Genomic DNA, 25,434 nt, shown 5'->3' with positions numbered 1-25,434 from the left:
CACAGCAGTATTTGTGTTTTGATATTTTAAGAACAGTGAATAATGAACAAGAAAGGTAAATACTTTATTGATGCTCACTTTCTATTTTGACTAAAAAGGGTTGCACAGAATATAGTTGCTATGCCAGTGTTCAGAGCTGTTAAGTGGATACTTTCATGATTAACAGGCAATATGAGCTGCTTAATGTTCCACATAATCTTAATGGTTTATTAACCGTTTGCACTTATGAGATCATTAGGTAGGATAATTAATGTAATAATTACCAAAGATTTCTATATTTTCTTAATCTTGCACTGATGTGATGAATTGATGTTAATATTCAATGTGAGTTTGGATATGCACAGAAGGTGAAATTAACAGGAATGCATTGCAGTGCACACACAGTTTTATTGCTTAGTTTAAAAAATAGAAGCATTTCAGCTGGTTGCTCTCAAAGTAAGGCTGATGTAGTTTTGATTGGAGGGCGGTATCAAATGACGTTTACTCTTTAAAGGTCTTTTATTCTGTGACACAGTCACATCTCTGTGAGATTCTTTGTAGCTCATTTTATTTCTGATTGGCCATCGCAAATAGATGCTTTTGACGAGTTCTTCTGGGTGTTTTCTCTGGATTTTAGTGTTGCTTTTACCCCCAAACTTTAATATAAAATACCCGACTAAGTGATTGGATTTCATAAGGAATTGTGAGAACTGAAAGAAAAATAGTCCAGCTGAGAAAAAAAATCATTTTTAAAAAGAAATGGATCCAAGCAACATCAAACACCTGCTGGCTGAAGAAGCTACATACTGCTACTTAATTTAGCAGGCTGCTACCTACTTGTTTAACAACAACCCATATGGAAAAGATATATATAAATCTTATAAAGTTTGTATCTGTCTTGTGTGAAACTTGTATGAAAAGCATATAAGAGTGAAAACAGATGTAAGATCCCTTGAAAAATTATATAATGAAACTTAATGAAACATAAAAGACCTTTAAAGAGTAAACGTCATTTGATACCGCCCATCCATGGGATGTGATTACTCATGAAAGTGGCCACTTTCATGAGTAATCACATATAAGTTTTTACTATTTCTTTTCCATATGGGAAGACTAGCTGACACGAGCCAGAATAATCCTGATCAGGAAGGATCCCCACAAGACAAACTGAAGTGCTTGGAAATATATGAAGTGGCCCAATAACTTTTTTCAGGAAGAGGACTGAATATTTGTGGTTGAATGGTAGTAAAGCTATCAAGCTGATCAAGACTAAATAGGTGGAGTTATCGAAAATACAAAACAACTACAAGTGTCTAAGTGTCCCACAGTCCAAAGGGAATCATGGTGAAGATGCAAGAAGGTCCCCTAATAGCCAAACATATTCAGTAGGTAAGACGGGTGCTGAGAATCCAGTTAGTTCGTCTCCTCCTGAAGGCCCGCAACACTGCCTTTAGGTCAGGAGATGCACACGCCTACAGTACAGCCAGGGCTAATCTAAAGAAGGGCATCAAAAAAGCCAAACACCATTACAAAAAGAAGGTAGAAGAACACTTCTCCAACTCCAACCCCCGACGCATGTGGCAAGGACTCCAGACCATCACAGACTACAGGACCACCAAACCCTCCCCCGCATCCTCTGATGTCTCCTTCCTCAACGAGCTCAACAACTTTTATGCTCGTTTTGAGCGAGGGAACCCCACAACCACAACCAAAGCAGACATGACGCCAGACCACCAACCTATGACTCTCTCCCCCACCAATGTAGGAGCGGTGCTGAGCAGGATCAATGTCCACAAGGCTGCAGGCCCTGATGGCATCCCCGGGCGTGTTCTCAGAGCGTGTTCTGGGGAGCTTGCAGGAGTGCTCACAGACATATTCAATCTGTCCTTGGCCCACGCTGTGGTACCGGCCTGCTTCAAATCCACCTCCATCGTCCCGATACCCAAAAACTCCAACCCATCTTGCCTCAATGATTACCGCCCAGTAGCACTCACCCCCATCATCACTAAGTGCTTAGAGCAGCTGGTCCTAGCACACTTCAAATCCTGTCTCCCCCCCACCCTGGACCCCCACCAATTCGCATACCGCCGGAACAGGAGCACAGAGGATGCAGTCTCCATCGCAATGCACTCTGTCCTCTCACACCTGGACAACAACAACACCTACGCCAGAATGCTGTTTATAGACTTCAGTTCAGCATTCAATACAATCCACCCCTCACAACTCATCAGGAAACTGACAGACCTGGGTATCAGTTCCCTCATCTGCAAATGGTTACTAGACTTCCTGACCAACCTCCCCCAACATGTCCGGCTGGATAACCGCTGCTCATCTACCATCACAATGAACACCGGTGTACCACAAGGCTGTGTGATGAGCCCTTTCCTCTACTCCCTCTTCACCCACGACTGCAGACCTGCTGATGGTTCCAACACCATCATTAAGTTTGCAGATGACACCACGGTGATTGGCCTCATCAGTGACAACGATGAGGCCGCCTACAGGGAGGAGGTGGATCGTCTGGCTGAGTGGTGCGACAGAAACAACCTGCTGCTTAACACCGAGAAGACCAAGGAGCTCATCGTGGACTACAGGAGGAATGCTGACCCACATCCACCCATCCACATTAAGGGGACGGCTGTGGAGCGTGTGAGCAGCTTCAAGTTCCTGGGAGTCCACATCTCCGAGGATCTCACCTGGACGACCAACTGCTCCAAGCTGGTCAAGAAGGCTCACCAGCGCCTCTTCTTCTTGAGGACTCTGAGGAAGAACCACCTGTCCTCAGACATCCTGGTGAACTTCTATCGCTGCACCATCGAGAGCATCCTGACCAACTGTATAACAGTCTGGTACGGGAACTGCTCTGCCTCGGACTGGAAGGCGTTGCAGAGGGTCGTGAAAACTGCCCAGCGCATCGCCGGAGCACCACTTCCTGCCATAAAAGACATCTACAGGAAGCGGTGTCTGAAAAGGGCTGGGAAAATCATCAAAGACCCCAGTCACCCATCACATGGACTCTTCACCCTCCTGCCCTCTGGGAGGCGCCACAGGAGCCTCCGGACTAAGACCACCAGGTACCGGAACAGCTTCTTCCCCACAGCTGTCAGACTCCTGAACTCTGCCTCCTGACATCTGACCCACGTTAAACTCATGGACTGAACATACACACACCCACAATGGACAACTGTACCCTCAAACACAATAATAACATGGACTGAACCACCACTCACAACCACTAGCACTTTATATAGCCTCTGTAGAACTATCTACACCCTCACTTATCTTAACTGCACTACTGTATAGCTCTGTGTAAATAATCATTCTGTACATTCGATAATTTTTAATCCTACAACTGTTTACAACTTGCATAGTTCCCATTTCTGTATAGCTGTATATCCCAGATTCTGTAAAGTTATTTATTTCATATTCTGTATAGTTTTTCATATTTATATTCATATCCTGTACATAGCTTGTACTCACTACAGCCTGTACATACTTATAGTTATAGAATATTATAACATACCATAATAGACCCATTTCTGTAATATACTCACATATCTATATTATTGCTAATATATATTGTAATATATCTATATCACTAAAGCACTTCTGGATGGATGCAAACCGCATTTCGTTGCCCTGTACCTGTGCATGTGCAATGACAATAAAGTTGAATTCTATTCTATTCTATTCTATTCTATTCTATTCTATTCTATTCTAACTGTATGAATAAAACATAAGCCCTACTGGTTGGAATGATAACCTGGCCACAGGGGGAGACAGACACTGAGGTCGAGACATGAAAACAACTCTCAATGCACAAAGATTTCCACCCAAAGTCTAGCACCCTGAGGGTTGGAAAATGAGAGCTGAGAATTAGTGAGTGTCAGAGCACAAACGAGGGGAAACCATGAATATTTCAGGATGATTGCCCCATAAGATGAGTTGCTAGAGACAGATGTACCATGGGATGTACAATCAACAGATTGAAGAGGTGGTTGAGGTTTGGTTCTAGATTTGGACTGAAATTACCTGTTGCATGTATTTGTGGACTACTTTGAGTATTTTGAACAGACTGCCTCTCTAGAGAGCAGCTGCACACCCCCCGAAATTTAGGCTTTGGGTTGTCAGGTTGCATATAAACACATCCATCTATATTTCCTCTCTTCTTTTCGCTTGTCTGTGCACAGTCTAAGTAGAGAAGCCCAGCTCATCTTCTACCCAACCCCCTCTTCCAGCTCATCTGAGGGAACACTCAGGGGTTCCCAGGGCAGCTGAAAGACATATCTTTCCAACATGTCCAGGTTATCCCAGGGCCTCCTACTGGTAGGACAACTTATCCAGGAGGCACCTAGAAGGCATGCCAGTCTGATGCCCAACCACCTGGATGACCAAAACCCTCACCTCATCTCTGAAGGAGAAGCCAGCCAGCCTTTAGAGAAGCTTATTTTAACTGGGATCTCAGCCGGGATACTTAAAAATGTACTTTGGACGCAATTTGTCCCTGACCTGGACACAATTTGTCACTCTTTGCATTGACAGGTGTCTTGAAATTGTATGCAGTATAAAATAAATGCAAATGCATAATAAAACAGGAGGGAAACCTAAAATGTAGGAGAAGCAGGTTCATGAGTAGGCAACATGAAAATACTACTGTGAGGCAAAAAAGCCATCACAAAAAAATGGCTTTCTTCAGAGAGCCCAACTATGAACATGTGGATGAACATCACATTGGACATTTACAGAATGGAGAAAATGACAGCAGATGTGAACTACAAGAGGGACCTGTTTGTATCACGATGGAAGAAATGGATGGACTATATTAGAAAACGCAGGCCAGTTTTTGCTTATAATTTTGACTTTGTTAACTACTAGAAGACTAGAGGAAATATTAGTTATATTAAGGGAAACAAAAACACACTCCCTATATTTATTTATTTATTTCTTTTTCCTTTTTCTTTTTCCTTATGTATTTTTTATTTATGTTGTTTGTTGTTTCCTGTTTTGCTTCTTTTTCTTTTCTTCTTCTTCTTTCATTCTTATTGTATGGATATTTCAGTTGTTTGAATATAGAAAAAAAGAAAAAAATATATGTACTGAAAGATAGCTGAAGTTGATGGCATTGTATAGTGATTCTAAAATGTCAATAAAAAAAAAAAGAAAATACTACTGTGGTCTGCACCAAAGTAAGACTGATATCACCAATAGATGTCAGCTGGCAGAAACATATTTCCCCAAATACCACACATATGAATGGGCAGTTTCATGTCGTCTCTGAGTCAGTGGCAAACAGTCTTTCTTTTTCTGTCTGCTTTTCCACTCACCACTTCAGCATCACTGCAGTTTAACTCTAGCCAGACAGAGCATTTGTAACAAGTCATTTGCCTCTTCAAATTTTAATTTAGATGAAATAAAGATACACCCCCTAGTGAGACAGGATGAGTGTAGAGGAGAGCAAGTGTGCGTGAATGTTTTAAAAATCCTCTAGTACCGCATCTGTCTGTGTGAAATACTCCCTTTACATTGTTCCCACAGAGAGAGTCAGAGGAAAAGAAGAAAGATAAAGCCGTTGGATGCAAACCAGCATGTCTAAAACTTTTAACAGTTCAGCTCAGGACAGGAATAGTAAATTTCTCTCTTACACACACACACATACACAAACATGCAGAGACACAAACACACAGACTGTCTCAAAGCTCGCCTTTTGCAGCAGTATCTGATGCTACAGCTCATTAGAGGAACTTCCTCAGATAAAGCTTCCATAACTGATCTTTTATTCAGAAAAACTGTCAGCGGCAGCTCATGCCGGTGTTAACATCAGAGCTATAAGGCAGAGACAAGACGGATCAAAATGCTTAATGAGTAATGACGATGAGTACTTCATGTCAGTGCCCATGTTGCTTTGGATATTAGAAGTATCTCTGAGACCGTGACGTTAGACCTTTTGTGAAAGCTCTGCAATATAAAGTTCATCCAATCCACCATGCAGAATGCATTTTAATGAACAGACTTTGTTTCAGTGAAATACAACACAGTGGGAGGATGTGTGAACATGTTCTAAAAGTGAAGTTTTTTTAAATGAATTATTTATTATATGTGAATCGGAAATGAATGATTACATTTGATGGACAACCTTTATAACACTTTACCAGATTCACAATGACAAATGTATAAACTTACATTTGTATTCCTGTGTTGAAATATATGCGGTAGCCTACGCAGGTGGCTGACGTCATTGTAAGCATTTATAGTTTATGTTTGTCTACAGTGGCTGGTAGGGGAGTTTCTATGCCACTGTGTTGAGTTTGATGTCTACTTCAAACAATAGAGAATGAAACTGAGCTGACCGGGTTGGAGTTTGAGTTTATAAATGTTTAACAACAGTTACTTTTAGTGAAATTGTTGCAACACTGAAAAAAAAGAGAATATGTCAGAACCAATCAAGTAAAGACCGGATTGGGTAGAGTTACGAAAATGAGAAAACGGCATGTTGCTATGCTGGCAGTACTGCCTATTCGGTATGAATTAGGGGCAAGCCAGATACATTTGCGCCTCATTATATATTGCAGTTTCTTTCAAAGAAGCATTACCTTTACAAAAATCAATATCTTCCAGTCAAAGGTGGTGTGGCATGGTTAGCTGTGATGTATAGTTACATTTATGGCAAAGTGCACATCAGGCTATACTGTCACTGTCAATCACGATTAATGGATTGATCCATCCATCAGTGGATCCATCACTGGTCAGCCCCGGCAGAGTTGCCTAATTCCCAAAGGTCTGGAATGGGTCTGATTTACTGATGGAAATACGAACAAAGCGCTCACTACGGCACTGGAGGGACCACAGCGAGCTATAGATCCCAAATTGCCCACAGCGTTCTTCCTCCTGGATCTGAAGTTTGACTGATGGGTGGAATCATCTGTCCATAACCCGGACATAGACTTTGCCATGGAAACCAAGTGCTGAAGTCTGTGACTTAATGTTGGACTTGATGAGCCCAGCTCTGTTGGGGGTGGACATTAAAGATCTTTGCAGACTGGGGCCTGTGGAGGTCATTCCAAATGCAATCTCACTACATATTTGGATACTCGAAGCCTGTCTAGCAACCTTCCCTACCACCAGGGGATTAGCAGCTCTGCTCTTCTCTTCACCTGAGACATATGGCCACAGATCTAATGGTATGATTACAAAAACAAACCAGGGACCTGTCAAAGCTCTTTATTATGTTTGCTGAAAAAAGTGAAAAGATAACTTTGCATTCTTAAAAACCTTCTTTACCTCAAATAGTTTTCAATAATGTGTTTAAAGTCTCTGCAGTCTCAAGAATCATCAAACACTGTGATGAATCTCTCGCGAGGAACGTTCCTAGGAAAGTAAGGCCAAGAGTTCACTCTACTGCAGAGCATCAGTTCATTAGAGTTACCCAACCTCAGAAATCGCCAATTAACAGCACATCAGATTAGAGCCCACATCAATGATTCCCAGAGTTCAAATAGCAAACACATCTCATCATTAAGTTTTGGAAGAAGAATTTGGCCCTCAAACTGCTACAAATAAACCAATACTAGTGAAAGAGACCAACAAGAATCAAAGTGTTTAAGCTAAGAAACACAAGACCAAGATCATTTTTTATAAATATTAATATACATATGAAGCAGAGTGAGAGAATACCGAAAGTGAAAAGAAAGTCTTTATCAAAGCAAAAAATGGTAAATGGTAAATGGCCTGTATTTATATAGCGCTTTACTAGTCCCTAAGGACCCCAAAGCGCTTTACATATCCAGTCATTCACACACACATTCACACACTGGTGATGGCAAGCTACATTGTAGCCACAGCCACCGTGGGGCGCACTGACAGAGGCGAGGCTGTCGGACACTGGCGCCACCGGGCCCTCTGACCACCACCAGTAGGCAGCGGGTGAAGTGTCTTGCCCAAGGACACAACGACCGAGACTGTTGGAGCCGGGGCTCGAACCGGCAACCTTCCGATTACAAGGCGAACTCCCAACTCTTGAGCCACGATCGCCCGAAAGAACTTCCTACATGAATTCAAATGTACTTGATTTTTCTGATCTGCTCCCACCCCCACAACCTCACCTGCAGTCAGCCTGGAATCCAGAGCCACACCACTGTGCCAGCCTCTCTCTTCACATGTTGCCTCCTGTGAGATTCCTGACACCCCTCCCCCACCCATCACCTTCACTCAATACCAGGTTGAGATGCAAATGAGGAGACTTCACTCAGGCAAGTCTGCTGGACCAGACGGAGTGAGTCCCCTTGTCCTCAAGGCCTGTGCCCCCCAGCTGTGTGGAGTCTTTCATAAACTGTTTATGCTGAGTCTGAGTCTGCAGAGGGTCCCGGTGATGTGGAAGACATCATGCCTCGTCCCTGTACCAAAGACGCCTCGTCCCAGTGGCCCCCAGGATTACAGGCCCGTGGCACTGACCTCCCACATCATGAAGACCCTGGAAAGGCTCATCCTGGACCAGCTGCGACCCATAGTAAGACCACATCTGGATCCCCTTCAGTTTGCTTATCAGCCTCGTCTCGGAACAGAGGACGCCATCATCTACCTGCTCAATCGTGTCTACACCCATCTGGACCAGCCGGCGAGCACTGTGAGGGTCATGTTTTTTGACTTTTCCAGTGCTTTCAACACCATCAGGCCGACCCTCCTGGGTGATAAGTTAGCAGCGATGCAGGTGGATGCTTCTCTGGTGTCCTGGATTGTTGATTACCTGACAGGAAGACCACAATATGTACGTCTCCCACAGTGTGTGTCTGACAAGGTGATTAGCAACACAGGGGCACCACAGGGGACTGTCCTCTCCCCCTTCCTCTTCACCCTCTACACCACAGACTTCAGCCACTGCACAGAGACCTGCCATCTTCAGAAGTTTTCTGATGACTCTGCGGTGGTTGGATGCATCAGCAGGGATGATGAGACAGAGTACCGGGCTGTGGTCGACTCCTTTGTCACGTGGTGTGAGCAGAATCATCTGCAGCTCAACGTGGCAAAGACCAAGGAACTGATCGTGGACTTCAGGAAGACCAGGAAACACTTGACCCCTGTTTCAATCCAGGGGGTCAGTGTTGACATTGTGGAGGACTATAAATACCTTGGAGTACACATTGACAATAAACTGGACTGGGCTAAAAACACCACAGCACTTTACAGGAAGGGCCAGAGTCGTCTCTATTTTTTGAGGCGACTGAGGTCCTTCAACATCTGCCAGAAAATGCTGAGGATTTTCTATGAGTCTGTGGTGGCCAGTGCGATCCTCTATGCTGTTGCATGCTGGGGGAGCAGGCTGAGGGTCGCAGATGCCAACAGACTTAATAAACTGATCCGTAAGGCCAGCAATGTTGTGGGGATGGAGCTGGACTCCCTCAAGGTGGTGTCGGAGAGGCGGATGCTGTCCAAGATAAAGACAATGTTGGATAACACCTCCCACCCACTCCATGACATGTTGGTCAGTCACAGGAGCTCGTTCAGTGAGAGACTGAGATTACCGAAAAGCACCACTGAACGACACAGGAAATCATTCCTGCCTGTGGCCATCTCCCTGTACAACGCATCCACTTAACACACTGTTTGCTGCTACAACTACACATGTTTCTTTTCCAAATATTTATTTATAAGTGACTTATGTATGTATGTATGTATATATATGTATATATTGTACTATTCTTAGTTAGCGTATTGTCTGTCTTGTCTTAATGTTGGTTTAAAATGGAGCACTGTAACAAAAAATAATTTCCCCCAGGGATCAATAAAGTATTCTGATTCTGATTCTGATTCTGATTCGATGGAACAAAGTAGCAGGTAAGTGTATTTACCTGCAGAGGTGTTCGAGGTTTCACAGAACACAGATTTTTGAGGGAAAACTACAGAAAACTGGATACTTGTTCCTCTTTGACATACCTACATATAGTAATTAACAAGGCTACCATAGAGATTTAAGGTGAATCTGAGTATGTTCTGTTAGTAAAATATTGCATGTATATTGTAGTTCTGACTCCATCTTACTTTGAGGAAGATCTGTAGCTCCTGGGACTGTGTGTGCTGCAGGATGTCTGGTTGCAAGTGCTTAAATATGGCCACACACATGTAAACCTGGTAGTCAGGACCCATCACCACACAGGTGCAAATATAGTGGCAGATCTCTGTCCAGTCCAGGTAGTTCCAGAAACACTGAGTCAGCCAATGGAGGCACATCTGTAGTGGGAAAAAAAAGAGAAAAAACAAACGTTATTAGGATTTCAAGCTGACAAATCGCGAACCCCACATGTAATTAAAAGTGTTCTGCTCTACAACAACAGCAAACTATGAGTTTGGCAGCTATTGTAACTACATAAAAAAAGAAATATGTTACTCAGACATCTCATCCTTAATATCTTTTCAGCTTTTCTTTAATTAGTTTTGTCGATCAAATATTTAAAAACAAACCAACTTAACACATAACTTTGCACAGTATCTCGTTTCTGAACCGAGCTTGTTCAAGCATTTAATTAAACTGGTATAAATCCACCAGACAATTAAATGTAAATAAGGAGAACATAAATGATAAGCAAACACAGAAAAATATTTACATGTAGTTACAAAACCATGGAAGCACAAATGATAAATATTAAGTCATGTTTATCTGAAATGGCACCCATCTACTACAATTATCTAAAGTTATCTGTTTCATACTATATATGTGCGTTTGTGAGATCTGAATATCATCATTGGGAACTAACTAGTCTTTGTTCGTATTGCAGGTTATTTCTCTCTTTTTGCCTTGCAATGAAACAAAAGGTATGTTAATATAAACACATGGATACAAGATGTAGCTCAATAACTACAAAAAGGCACTTGTGCTAGGCAATTCAGCACATCCATGTCTAATAAACAACAGCTTCTACTACATTTACTATAAAGCTGAAAACCTGTTTAAATTTCTATTTACACACAAAGTGAAAAAAAAAAGGTTGATAATCTCTTAAAATACACATTTGCATGGTTGGGTTTATGGACAATGAGTTTACATTTCTTGTGCAAGTGTCTAAATGTATTTCATTTGCTCAGCTTTCTGAGTCTTCCAGGAAACATGTTTACTTTGAGAGTGAAAAAATATTCACAAACTCTCTGCAGACATTAATACTGAGGTTGCATTATGGGACAAAGAGACATGGAGATGCATGCTAATGTTTACTTCTCCAGTTGATGACTGAGTTAAAATTAGTGACCTTAATGCAGTGGTTCATGATGGGATTCCCACCTGATCTCAGTGAAAAGAACACAGAGTTCTACATCATCTTTAGAAAAGAGCGTGTTTACCAACTGATGACATAGGCCGAATGTTAATTTTAAAAAGTTAGATATATTTACAGCAGTGTATTTTTCCAAATCTTAACAGAGTCCCTAAATTCAGTAAATATATACTGAACAACAGCAGCACGGTGGTGCTGTGGTTAGCATTGTTGCTTCACAGCAAGAAGGTTCTGGGTACGAATCCAGCATTTGTCCAGGGCCCATCTGTGCTGATTGAATGTGAGTGCAAATGGTTGTCTGTGTTAGCCCTGTGACAGACTGGCAACCTATCCAGGGTGTACCCCTCCTCTCACCGCTCTGGGATAGGCTCCATTCAACATTATAACTACTAAGATTGAAAAACTGAGGCATTATGGAATAGCGGTTACTCAATTATGCTAATCACTATTTTTGTCAGTTTTGAGGGAAAACAAATCATGCATCTATTTAAAAAGAGGAAAAAAAGGAATTGGGAAATTTAAGTGTAATTCAACTGAAAATTAAAAAAGCTTTTCCCCACCATAGGAGAACTTGGAAAGTAGCCACAGATGTGTTGACATGGGATAAACCCCCAGACACAGAAAATGTAAGAAATTAAACAAATAGCACCTCTGTTCCAGTCAGTACTTGCTCACTGTCTATCATCTGTCTATCATCATTTGAGCTTTTTGGATGAAGCAAAGACACACAACTGTAAAGAAGAGCAGTGCACTGGATTTATATTAAAAATCAAATTGCAGAACCATGTAGGGAAAAAAAAAAGCAAATAATAATTATTATTTTCATTATTACCTAATCACTAATAACGGGCCTGTCTGGTAGTTTTTGCTAATTTTTTAAAATTCAAGTGGGAAAACAGGTAAAACAATTGCTATTTTTCCCAGGATTAGATGTTCGAGCAAATTCACCCATGCAATTAGTGCAATGCTCATGCAATGCAAAAAAAGAAACTGACTTTGCAGGCCTCAGTTAACTTGAAGAATATTAAACTTTATGCCTGCAAATCCTGAGCATGACAATATACCTCTGCAATGATGTAAAGTCAGGATTCCTTCAGGTCTTTGCTAGTAAAGGTGGTTCTGCAAGCTACTGAATCATGGGGTGTAGTTAGTTTTTCACATGACTACAAAGAGTCCACATGACTTTACATATCCTCAACTCATAAACCTTAATCTCAGCTCTGCTGTGCTTGAATACAACTGGGATATTGTTAGCAGCCTTTAGCCTTACTGAACTAGACATCCTCACTGTGTATCCAGTTTCACAAACTGTGCAATAATTAGCCACTATGTTCACAAACAACATAACTCTGCTCAAGCGTATAGAAATGCATAACCTATGCCCCATAAACCAGATTACAATTGTTCCCTCCTCCACTAAACTCTAATCAAAACACTGACACTCTAATTTGTGTGTTGTAATAACAACAGGGAATGATTGGCTCCATGCTGCCCTTACACACTCTTGTGGAAAACAAGTAAACAGACAAATACAGTGTTTTTACTGCGACTGTAAATCTATCCAAGGTTTTCCAAGTGCATCTTATTTCCTTTTAGCCCAAACTCGAGAGCATAAGGTGAATGTAAATCTATTTATTTATTCATTTATTTTAACCTTTCTTCTCCCAAATATCTGAACTGACAACTACAAGTGAGGCCACAGAGTCAGAAACACCCCAACCAAAAGTAAGCATTGCAAATATCTGCTAACAGGGGTCTCCATTCAGTGATGCACAGAAGACCTTGAATAGTGTTGCAATTCTGTTTTACCATCTTTAGGATCAATGTTTTGGTTTGAATGCCCTTAACATCACTGCTCTGAATGAGTTTTCATGAATTTGTTGTTTAATTTTATTGTTACAACGAGATTTTTAAAGTAGCAGGTAAAATGTCAACATTGTATCCGCCTCGCAAACTGGTAGATACCAAAACCGAGAAACAGAGAGATGAGAACAACTACTTCAAATTCTTGAGGGAAACAGGAATGTGATCCAATTAATCCGGCTCTGTGTCTTACATTCACCTAACATTTTATGTCAATGTTGTGTTTATGGCTTCTTTTTTCTGCACTCCATCTACAGTGGAGTGTTTCAGCTAACTTGTCTTCTAAAACCTCTAGCCTTTATGGGAAAACATTGTTAAGTATTTGGGGTCATGTTTCTGTAAGTGTTTGGGGAATAATTCTACCTTTAGCTCAATTTTTGGGTGTCAACTAACTCCAGAGGTGATACCTGGAGGAGCAAGCGCCATTCTGTTCACCAGGGTGTGGATAACTGTGCCTGTTTTCTGCCTTATAGTTATAAAGTTCTGTGAAACTGAGGAGAGCTTCAGATTCATGTCACAACTTTCTGTAGTTTTGCTGCACATGATTTTCACTCTGCAGAATGACCTTAGAAGATGTTTTTTATTTTTCATTTTTAAAATTGAAGACACTTACTAATGCTTTGTTTCATGATACCTGTCACAAACACTCCCGATTCAAACGTTAAAACCTTCTGCAGATGGATTTTGAATGACTTCTGTGTCCACGTTCACACACAGACATTTGAATACACCCTTTACTGTATGATCGTCAGAGGCTTTTAATGCTTCATTTGCCACTGCTGCTTTGTCAGGATTTTAAAGTTCAAACTTTTGAAATAGAGTTTTCCATTTTTCACTGAAGAACAGGAGCCCATTATTGCCTTGAACAGCAAAGAGACCAGCTGAATGTTAACGCATTACTCCACCCCGGAGACGACGGGTTCAGATCTTTGATGCAAATGTGGCGACTTTTATAAGCACGCGTTCATTGTGTGAGCCTTCACTGTCAACTGGAGACACGCGGAAGACGAGATCAAACATGAGAGCGTTCAAGGTGAAAATGCTTTTCGTACCTCGTTGTTTGCGTTAGAGAAAAGAAGCATGGAGGAGAAGAGTTCTAACTTTTCAACTGCTCTGGTATTTAAAAACAAAGGGAAAAGGTTTCAATGTCAAAGCTGTATTGTGGTATTTTAAATTCGACTTAAGTCAAAGCAAAATGAAAAAGGAGGTCAATTACAGGGCAAGAACAAGTATGGTTATGAAAGGTTTTGCAACCTGATTTATTAAATATATACAGCATCCAAAAAACTTAACAGACTGTTGTCTGTCTTGCTGTAGATAGTTGCAGTCTAGCTGAAACTGAACATTTCTGTTCCAAATTCAGTTTCTTTTATTCCTTCCATTAATATTCATGATTATCCTTTGTTGATCTAAGAAAACCAAGGTTATTACTCCAAGATACCAAACTATTCCTTATTTGAAAACTAAAAGACTGCAGCCAAGTAAATATTATCTTCACAGACTTCATTAGCCTGACTTTAACTTTCTGTGACTCCTAATGATGTGAGTCTGTGTTCACATTATCACTTCAGTTGGTTACATAGTGTGTTTGGTTTCAGCAGCAGTTTTTAAGCAAACCTTCTCTACTTTGCTGCTTGAATTTTATGACAGAAATCAGTTGTGTTCGTTGGGTTTGTATGACCTTGACAATTCGCAGTGTGTATCTGATATCATTGTGGATTTTTGATAGTTACATATTTTTTTCCTTCCCAACAGGTTTGCTTGATAGGAAACCACGCAAGTGTGCAGTGCACAGCTCAGACTGTAAAAACTAATACAGTTAAATAGCTGTTAGGGGACAGAATAAAAATCAACAGAGGTGAACACAATAAACACCTAAGCTAGTTTTGGAATGCTAAACATGCCACTGCTACAGTACATTTAAATTATATGGACTTCAGGTCTTAGCAGAATGCATAATACTGTTAATAAAGTGAGAGCAAGTCACAGGGAGAGTGTGCAAGATTTTGTTCCTAGTTTAAGAATATTTAATCTTTAACATTTACCCATAATACAGCAGAAAATGAGTAGAGAGCATAATTTAAAATTCATGCTTCACCAACAATGATTGAGCTGTCATATTTAGAATCCAGTGGAAACTGATCTTTTTTTGCCACTGAAACATTACATATGCATTGTGTTTTAAAACAAAAGACTGAAATTATACTAGCAATGGTTTTAGTTTTCCCCTCAAATATATCAGTTAAACCTTTAAGCTGCAAAGTTTGCAAAGTCATTCTGGTTAATGACCAGTCTGGTTTGTGTGTTTCAGAGGCTCTGAAGGCCCTAAAGCAGAATTGGCAGACATAAGCCTGCAGAGTAAGCCAATAGTGAAATCTGTAGATGGCAGATAAATAGTAGATAAATGTCCCTTTCTACCTCTATGAGGAGCAATTCTGCTTGTGATCCTATGGCACTCTACTTTTATATCACTCTAAAAATAATAAGGTGCACAAGGAGATTATCTTTATGGGGAAATTGGACAAATTTTAATCAGGTATTATGTGTGAATTTGCTAAATGTCATAAAACTATGACATTTAGTTTTAATAAAAATTAAAATCAAGAAACTGAAAACATGCTGATTTACAAATGTGCTGGATCAAACTGGGAATTTTGAAATTTGTTAATGTAGCCAGTGTTACAGATAATACCTGTGATGGGGTGAAACCAGACATCTTGAAGGCAGAGTGGACTAGAGGAACTTCAGCTTTCAGCAGCATCTCCACGTAGTGAGCTGTGCACCAGTAGACAGGAGGGATTCCTGATTCAGCCACTTCCTTAGAAAAATGGATCTGCCACAACAAAAACATCTTGATGTCATGACTTTTCTTGGTAATGATTTTGAAATAATGTTAGATCATACTTACACAACTGAGAAATATATATATATAAAAAAAAGCAAAAACAGTATTTGCAAGCTCTAATTTTTGTATTCAATGCTGCTATGCGGAAAAAGTCTTCTTAACAATCAGAAACAGCATGCAGTGTGCACAGCCATGTGCCGGTGTGCGTGTTAACAGTGTGCATTCATGCCCACATTTCCTCCATTTGTCTCTGCCTCTTAGTTATTTGTGCCCTTTTAAATTTCCGTGATATCGATGAAATCGACCACTTTGTGAAGGCCAACCGCTGCGTGAGATATTCAGCAGTTGTATCTACATCAAATGCACTGAGAGCAAAAAAACACGTTCGGTCTAATCCCATTGTGCCGTAATTGACTTTGACGACAGACGATGAGATGATAGAGGCTGGTATAATGATAGCAAAGTTAATCTCAGCACCTCAGCTCTCCTCCGCAATTTTGAATGATTGAAACTAGACTTCATTGTAAACTTCTTCCCCTCAGCTGAACTCTTTCCCTCAATTATATTTACACAAGCTTTTTATTTCATATCCTGTTTTCCTGTTTTTCTTTCCTGCTGTCTCGCAGCCTAAACCTGAAAGTCATGAAAAAGATGATTTATCTCCTTTTGTTCGTGTTTTCATTTTCAAGTTTGTTTTTTCTTTTGTTGTTGGTATTAAATGAGGACAACACAGAGACAGCCTTTCAAGCTGTTTGAAATTTGAAGGAGCAGTGTCTTGTACACAGCTCATCCAGAGTACTAGGACTGAGGGGCAGGGACAGCATGGAGTACTATGTCCAGTAAAGCCACACATGACAATGTTTTAGATGGAAATTCACCACAGGGATCACTGTAGACAAAAATATGATTCTGTAATGTTTGAACTTCACTTCTGTAGGAGGTTTTTTTCCCCAAAGATTTATTTTGGTCCTGTATTATTTTTATGATAAGATAACAGCACAGGCAGGAACGAAGGGACCGAAAGCAGGAAATGGCCTTGGACAGAACTGAACCCAGGCTCAAAGGCAACCTAAAGTAGCCTTTTAGCATACGGGTCACCCAATTAAGCCACAGACAAATGAATGCCCAGATGCAGGGGTTGCTGAGGGAATAAAAGAACAACAAAAAAAGAGTTTGTCATGGTCCTGGGTCGTGTGACCCAGTGTGTTATGCTTAACCTATTTTGATGTTTATTGTTTGCTTAGGTTCTTTAAGGTAGTCCAGCCCTTTTTGTAATTATGTCACCCTTGCATTACGTCTCCCTTGCCCTTCATGTGTTTATGTCTGTGTGTCTTGTACTGTCAAGTTCATGCTGTCAGTTATGTCACCTCCCCCTGTACTACGTCTCCCCGGTTCATGTCTCATGTTTCCTGTTTTACTTTGAAGGCCTGCATTCACTGTCTGTGTATTCAGCTCACTCCTCCTGTCCTGTCGTTAAGTTCATGTGTGTCAGCTGCGTTCCCATGTGTGGCCACTTCCCCTGATCATCCCTCATGTGTATTTAGTCTCTGTGTTTCTTACAGTCTGTGTCGCGTCGTCTGTGTTATCTCCCCTACCCCTTGTCATAGTTTCCCAGCCTTAACTAGTCCTAGTTTGTACTTTGTTTAGCCATAGTTTTCCCAGTCTATGTTCAGGTTTTCCCTCAGTTGCTTTGCTGCCTTGCTCCTTAAGTTTTCGGCCCTAAATAAAGGCTCGCCTTCTGTTAAGTCCGGTTTTTGTGTCCTCACCTCTGTTTGCTCTTGGGTCCTCCACTCACTCCACACGGTCTGCCCCGGTGGCCCGTGACAGTACGACGCGACCAGTATGGACCCAGCGACACAGAGAAGGGAGGTCGTTCAGGCAGTGGAAGCGCTATGCTGTCAGTGGATGCAGCGTTCCGGGGAGGAGGATACGGAGGAGTTGCTTCACCCATTGCGGGTGAGCGTAACCGTGTTCCCCTGGCTATGGGAGGCGCTACCCCCCCTGATTTCTGATTACCTCCGCACCATCCTCCAACCCCATCCTCAGGAGCAGGCGCCCAGCGCACGGGCTGCGTCACCACCGTTCCGCTGTCACGCAACTTCCCCATCACCGCCTCCACCATCTTGCGGCTCCGGGGTGATTAAGGTTGGCTCACTGAGACTCGGGCGCAACCTGGGGTCGCTACCATCCATTCCTTCGTACACGAGCCGCTCACCCTCGCCGTTTCGTTCGGACTTCGCTTCTCCAGCCTCCTTTCTGGCACGGATGTGGTCGGAGGACGAGGAGCCAGCCGTCACGGCTATCAATGTTGTGTCAACAGCCGTTGCTAGGAGGAAGCGGCGCCCTCGTCGCCGCCGCACGTCAGCGCAGCCAGAGTCCGGGGTGTCGTCAGAGCAGTCGCCTGGGCTGGAACCGCTGGCCGAAGTCGCCTCCGAGTCCGCGTCAGCAGTGATTTTCGGCTCTGAGGAGATGTCCCCACAAATCACTGCCCAGGACATTGCTGAACGGGAGCAGGTGGTTCTCGCGGAGCTGGAGGAGAAGCTCCGGTGGAAGCCGTGGCTGACCCCCGACTATGAGCAAGTCTTTCGGGGAACGCGCCTGGCTCTTGGGGGCCCGCGGAGCTGCCAGGGCCCTGCCCCCTTTCACTTCCCCTGCAACCGGAGCTTCCGTCACCGCGTCGCCTTCAGGGAAGAGGCGACGGCGACGTCACCGTGGCGCCGCTCGGCAGCTGGAGGTTGGGGAGGGTCTCGTTTCATCTCGTGCCCCTTCCGACATGGAGGTGAGTGACTGTGCTTTTGCTCCACGTGTCTTTTCCATGGGCGAGATTATGCCCACTACTGAACTGCTGCCTTGCGGGCTCAGCCATAAGAGAGGCGATCGTATCAAAGAGCCAGAGTCCGTGCAAATATCTGTTTTACCGGCCAAGACTAAAGAGACTGTAAATGGACCAGCTGATAGTAACACTACGAGCAGCAAGACTGAAATTAAACAGCTAGAGAGGCCCCCCAAGGGTTGTAGAGTGTCTCAACATGAATGTTTAGCGTTTCCATGTGTGACCTGTGTTAACCACCACTCAATCACTGATGATGAGTCTGGGGGCATTCTTGTTGCTGGAAATGTGAGCAACACTGAGCGTGAACCATTAAGTGGGGTTTCCAGGAATTTTGATGTAGAAGCTCTTCATGTGGCCGTAAAAGCGCCAACAGAAACCCTGCCAGTGTCATGTAGCGAGGATGGCAGGGCTGTGTCTACCTGTTCTGAGGGAGCAGATAAGGAAATTCGATACCATGTTAATGATTTAGAGAAACCAGAGACTGTTTCCTGTGTGGCTTATATAACTGAGCCTTTTGACTCCCAGTTGAATGCGTCTGAGAATTGTGACCATGAACCCACTCTAGTTGGTGAGGACGTCACTGTGAATTCTAGGCATGGGAACTTAGACCCAGTAATTAACCCACCTCCATTCCGTGAGGGCAGGGCACCTGTTTCCACCTCTGCCAGGAATAATTCAGTCCAGGACCTGAGACCAGGTGGCGAACTGATAAACAGTGAGTACATGGGCACGTTAGCCAAGAAGGTGTATTGTGTGTCTGAACATGCTCGGCCTGAGACAGTCATGACTCATGCTAGAGGGTCTATGGATAACCTGGACTGTGTTCTGGATGCTGTGGGAGATGAGCAAACTGTGTTAGCTGACCTGACTTTTTCCCTGAGCGACACTCTGTCGAAGTCATGTTATGAGTCAGAAGAAACTGTGTTTAGCTCCACAGTGAGGGCAGCCAAGGGCAGCAGAAGCCACGTTAATGGCTTAAAAGGACAAGGTTCTGTTTCAGGTGTTGCTCCCTCAGCCACACCCCATGAAGCTAATGTTCCCAAAGCTGAGATTGAAGTGCAGTCTACTTTGGTTTTCTGTGACATGACGAATAACATTGTATGTGTTACTGATCTTGACACTGGAAACGTACCCCTAGGCAATATTTCCACTAGCAGCCATGTGAATGTCGTCCATGTGACCAAGTTTTCTCACATCAAGCCGGAGACAATGAACTCTGAGTTTAAAGATTCTAAGACTGTTGACTCAGGAGACATCGTGTTCTCAGAGTCTAACGCCGGTACTGTGAACATTAAAAGCGTTCACTTTCTTGACCCCTGTTTGAAGATTGCGGGTGCTAAGGACAGTTCTTCACCTGCCCTCTCAGAGCGTGGAGTTATGTCCCAGCGGTCTGTTTCGCCACAGGCTTCAGCCCGGCTACCTGCTCAGCTTCCAAGTCGGCATCCCGCTCTGATGTTTGCTCAGCCACTTGTGCAGGCCCTGACACAAACACCTCCATGTCCACTTCAGCTCCCTGCCCGGTTAGCGGCTCAGCTCCCTGCCCAGTTCGCAGCCCGACCTGCACCTGTGGCTGGATGCCTGGGTGTGCCGCCTCGGCACCTCGCAGCACCCCCGCTGCTTCGTGTCTCGCCAGCTGGAGGGCCCGAGGAGCCCGTTCAGCTTCCTTCCACGTCTGCTGTACAGGCTGAGAAGCAGCCTGCTAGGAATGGCGTGAGCTTTCTCTCCGCCTCAGACTGCCTTCTGCTTCAGCCGTCTCTTCCGGCTGGAGGGCCCGAGGAGCCCATCCGGCCTCAAGCCACGTCGGCTGGAGGGCCCGAGGAGCCCGTCCAGCACCATGCCACGTCTGCTGGGGGGCCCGAGGAGCCCATCCGGCCTCACGCCGTGTCAGCTGGAGGGCCCGAGGAGCCCGTTCAGCTTCCTTCCACGTCAGCTGTACAGGCTGGGAAGCAGCCTGCTAGGAATGGCGTGAGCTTTCTCTCCGCCTCAGACTGCCTTCTGCTTCAGCCGTCTCTTCCGGCTGGAGGGCCCGAGGAGCCCATCCGGCCTCAAGCCACGTCAGCTGGAGGGCCCGAGGAGCCCATCCGGCCTCAAGCCACGTCTGCTGGGGGGCCCGAGGAGCCCATCCGGCCTCAAGCCACGTCAGCTGGAGGGCCCGAGGAGCCCGTCCAGCAACCTTCCTTGTCAGCTGGGGGTTCAGGAGAACCGCACCGGCCTCGTGCCACGTCAGCTGGAGGGCCCGAGGAGCCCGTCCAGCCTCGTGCCACGTCAGCTGGAGGGCCCGAGGAGCCCGTCCAGCCTCGTGCCACGTCAGCTGGAGGGCCCGAGGAGCCCGTCCAGCCTCGTGCCACGTCAGCTGGAGGGCCCGAGGAGCCCGTCCAGCCTCGTGCCACGTCAGCTGGAGGGCCCGAGGAGCCCGTCCAGCCATCTTCTGCTTCTGCTTCGCCTGATCCGGCTTCTGCTCCTGCTTCGCCTGGTCCAGCTTCAGCTCCTGCTTCGCCGTCGCCTGGTCCAACCTCTGCGTCAGCTCCTGCTTCGCCGTCGTCTGGTCCTGCCTCGACTGGTCCTGTGCCCACCGGGCCTCGGCCAGTGCGCCTGACACTGGAGAGCCACCGCTGCCTTCCGCGCGGTCGGCCCCCTGAGCTGCTCCGCCGTCCCCTGAGCCGCCGCCGTTGCCACCCACACGGCTGGCCTCCTGACCGGCTCTGTCACCTGTGGCGCCCGCCTGGTCGGCCCCCCGACCATATGACCCTCGAACTCTTGTGCCCGCGGGCTCCGGGTCGGCCTCCCGAACCGCACCGCCACTGCTTCTCACATGGACGGCCTCCTGATGGGGGATGGCGTGGCCTGTTGGGTTGCCAACCCCCGGGTCGGCCGCCTGAACTCGTAAACTGTGGGCTGGTGTGTTGCCGCCCTCCGGGCCGACCCCCTGAACTATGTCTGGCCTGTTGTCACGTGCTCCAGTGTTTTCTGTTGGCTTTTTTTTCTCTTGTTCTGGTCCCTCCGTCCTGGTCCCCCGCCGCCCGCCCGGGCTCGGTGGTCTGTTTCTTTTGGTTTGGGCTGTCTGGAGCCAGCCCTTGGTGGGGGGGGGGGGTGGTGTCATGGTCCTGGGTCGTGTGACCCAGTGTGTTATGCTTAACCTATTTTGATGTTTATTGTTTGCTTAGGTTCTTTAAGGTAGTCCAGCCCTTTTTGTAATTATGTCACCCTTGCATTACGTCTCCCTTGCCCTTCGTGTGTTTATGTCTGTGTGTCTTGTACTGTCAAGTTCATGCTGTCAGTTATGTCACCTCCCCCTGTACTACGTCTCCCCGGTTCATGTCTCATGTTTCCTGTTTTACTTTGAAGGCCTGCATTCACTGTCTGTGTACCGCAGCAATTTCCTAATGTTGTAAACCTCAACATCTGGCAATAAACCCATTCTGATTCTGATTCTGATTCAGCTCACTCCTCCTGTCCTGTCGTTAAGTTCATGTGTGTCAGCTGCGTTCCCATGTGTGGCCACTTCCCCTGATCATCCCTCATGTGTATTTAGTCTCTGTGTTTCTTACAGTCTGTGTCGCGTCGTCTGTGTTATCTCCCCTACCCCTTGTCATAGTTTCCCAGCCTTAACTAGTCCTAGTTTGTACTTTGTTTAGCCATAGTTTTCCCAGTCTATGTTCAGGTTTTCCCTCAGTTGCTTTGCTGCCTTGTTCCTTAAGTTTTCGGCCCTAAATAAAGGCTCGCCTTCTGTTAAGTCCGGTTTTTGTGTCCTCACCTCTGTTTGCTCTTGGGTCCTCCACTCACTCCACACGGTCTGCCCCGGTGGCCCGTGACAGAGTTTGTCTTATCTTACTTAACAGACGTCATTTTCCTCTCAGTTCTTGCCAAAATTTAAATATTTTTAATCATAGTGTAAGTGATTTTCCTCTTTTTTGGAAGTGGGAGGAAAAGACTATAATGCCCGTTTTACATTTACTCCAAAAGCGGCCCCAAAACTTCTTGATACCATGTCAAAGAAGTCTTGAAAAATGTGTGAATTCTTGAAAAATATATACCAAGAAAGTCAAAATGTAAAGTTTGCAGCAGTTTACATAACACAGATCTAAAACATGTTCTATCAATTAAAAAGATCTAGGCTAATAAGTCTGTGTTAGGAATTGTTAGCCACAAACATGTTTCAGCTAATAGGTGTTCCAGTGTCTGTAGCTAAATGACCTAAATGTAAAGCGCACTACAGAATCTACACAGAAATTCAAGCATAGATAGGCTCAGAGATGATAAGAGGAATAAACCTCCCTACATGTAGACATTTATGTCAAAGTGGAGGGCATGTATTGGAAGAATGCAGGAAGCCAGACAGTGATCAGGCAAATTTTCGTGTGTCGGGTTGTTTAAACAAGCTGTCTGAAGCTAACTGGCTGTTCAATTTGACTGCAGTGCTTACAGACAGTCATAATGTAAATTGTAGTTCTGAAGGCATACAGCTGTGGCCTCACCCTTCCCTACCCATACTTATCTGTCCTAAATTTAGCAAACACAACTCAGACCTGTGTTGTTGACTGGTACGAGGCTATGCTTTGTCCACACACACTTTTCTGACCCACTCCAGCAAACCAATCCAATTTTAAATGGATCCATCCATTTAAAATTAAACAACACCATATTGTATGAGTCACTTCCACACACTGATAACCTGCTGCAAACTTTCTGAATATCTTTCTCTACCTAAATTCCAAAAATTACCACTTACATCACCAGCTGCTTTTAGGTGACGGTCCGTTCATCTTATCCTGGGAATACACCAGGTGCTGGTCTGTGATAATCCATCTGCAGTGCGGTTTTGCTCAATTCTGGCTACAAATCGCAATGTTAGTGTTTCAGAACTGAAGTATTAAGTGGGAAAGGGGTGTTTTAGTTAGGAAATTCACTAGTTGCTCTTTGTGTCTGACTTCCTGATTAACTGCGTCCTTAACTGTTCCATCTAGTTGACCTGCTTAGAAAGCCACTACTGCCATGCTTCTATAATTTGCCGTGGCACATCAGTTGGATTTTGAAATAACTCTCCGTTACCTTTTAATGTTGTGGGGTTTTTTGTTTTTTTGTTGCATATTTTATTTTTTTATACATATTTTTTACATTTGTATTAAAAGCTCAGTTGTCTTGCCTGTTAGTGTCTACATTTAGTTTCCTAAATTGTACAGATTTATGCTTTTTAACTTATTTATGCTTATCTTTTTTTTCTTAAAATCAGGACCGAAAATGTTTTGTCACTGCTTTTCAACCAGAAAAGCACATTGAGTACATTTTAGATACAATTAGTGGTATTATGAAAGACTAAGTCCGGTTTTGACAAGTGAGGGGTGGCTAAGAGAAAAAAAGTGAAGGGCACTACATGCTCATATTGTAACAGTTTGTCAGTTATAAGGTAGATGTTTGATGTTTGTCAGATCTGTCAGATTTGTCAGATTTCCATATTTATGCACGGTCTATAGGCACCACTGGAGGGTAACCTAATTATTTACATTAAAATACTATTAAATATGTAATTGTACTCACTTTACCGTAGTTGTACTCACCGATGCATGTATCCTGGCTGGCCAGATGAAGGCAGAGGTGAGCAGGGAGGAGAGACTGACTAACAAACATAAAGACTTTTCCATGTTTCCGGCCATGATGAGGAACACTGTAGAGGCTAGCCAGTCATGACCTGGATAACCTTCCTGGTGAGTTACTGGTTTCAAAGTTAAAGATCCAAAAATGGCTAGTAAAAAATATACACAGATTTCAAAGTCTTAGACATGTTCAGCAAACATTGTGGTAACATGAGTATTTTTGACAAACACAAATAATTTTTTAATCAGAAATAAACAGAAATGCAAATAACTAACTAGATGTGCATTGTATTAACCCTTGTATGGTGTTCGGGTCTGTGAGACCCGTGTTCAGTTTTTTTTCAAAAGAAAAATTAAACAATAAATTTTTTTTTCACGTGTAAATGTGTTGTGTCTTTCCACTCACTCCACTTGATTATAACTGATTTATTTATAACATTTTATATAAAAGAAAAACGAGAAGCACATTAATTCATAAATGTGATCTAACAAAGGTAAAGGGAAAAAATTAACCATGTTTGCTGTTCATATGTCTTGTAATTGGGATGAAGTAAACATCTGTTGAGTAATTTAACATAAAATTGTTTGATAGTGTTAATTTGGAAAGCCAAAACTCTAGCGGGTCCACCAGACCCATGAACACTGGCTGAGTAACAAAAATACGAACACCACACAAGGGTTAACCACTTGTAAAGCTTAAATTAAGAGATTTTGTTTGTGTTTTAAAGGATCCATAAATATTGTCTCTGTGTCAGAAGACACGAGCGCTCATAATGGGTTGAATAAAGTGCAAAGCTAATACCAGTTTGATGTCAGCTGACACTGGTGCCAGTGAGTGTTATCTACAGAGTGAGTAACAGTCAATTAACCACGATACACCATCAGCTTTGTCACAGCTGAAAAAACAGACTGTGAAGACCCAGTTCTGTCTAGTGTCAGATTCTGAAGGTATTACATGAAAAAAGCTTAACCCACAGCCACTGGCAAACTGATACAAACATATAATTCTTGTGATTTTTGTCTTAATAAGCAGGAGTAGCTGCTTTACATTGTGAACGCAACATT

At 43.7% G+C, this 25,434-nt stretch overlaps 1 protein-coding gene across 6 annotated transcripts in view; it reads right to left on the bottom strand.

The window, feature by feature from the left end:
* The window catches only part of tbc1d32 (TBC1 domain family, member 32), a 183,804-nt gene that overhangs the window by 82,785 nt on the left and 75,585 nt on the right, over nt 1–25,434 (bottom strand). For all 6 annotated transcript variants that reach the window (XM_085246203.1, XM_085246207.1, XM_085246208.1 and 3 more), the window contains exons 31-33: nt 24,334–24,488; nt 15,793–15,933; nt 10,012–10,200 (exon numbers count right to left, since the gene is read on the bottom strand). In XM_085246203.1, the coding sequence (XP_085102329.1) occupies nt 10,012–10,200; nt 15,793–15,933; nt 24,334–24,488 (485 nt within the window). The remainder of the gene's footprint in view (nt 1–10,011; nt 10,201–15,792; nt 15,934–24,333; nt 24,489–25,434) is intronic.

The sequence above is a fragment of the Mchenga conophoros genome, linkage group LG15 (genome assembly GCF_057382185.1).
Source record: "Mchenga conophoros isolate Kocher_MC1m ecotype Shallow Benthic linkage group LG15, M_conophoros_male_GT1.1, whole genome shotgun sequence".
Taxonomy (NCBI): Eukaryota; Metazoa; Chordata; class Actinopteri; order Cichliformes; family Cichlidae; genus Mchenga; species Mchenga conophoros.
The sequence above is the reverse complement of the archived record's forward strand: the minus strand, read 5'-3'. Positions and strand labels throughout refer to the sequence as shown.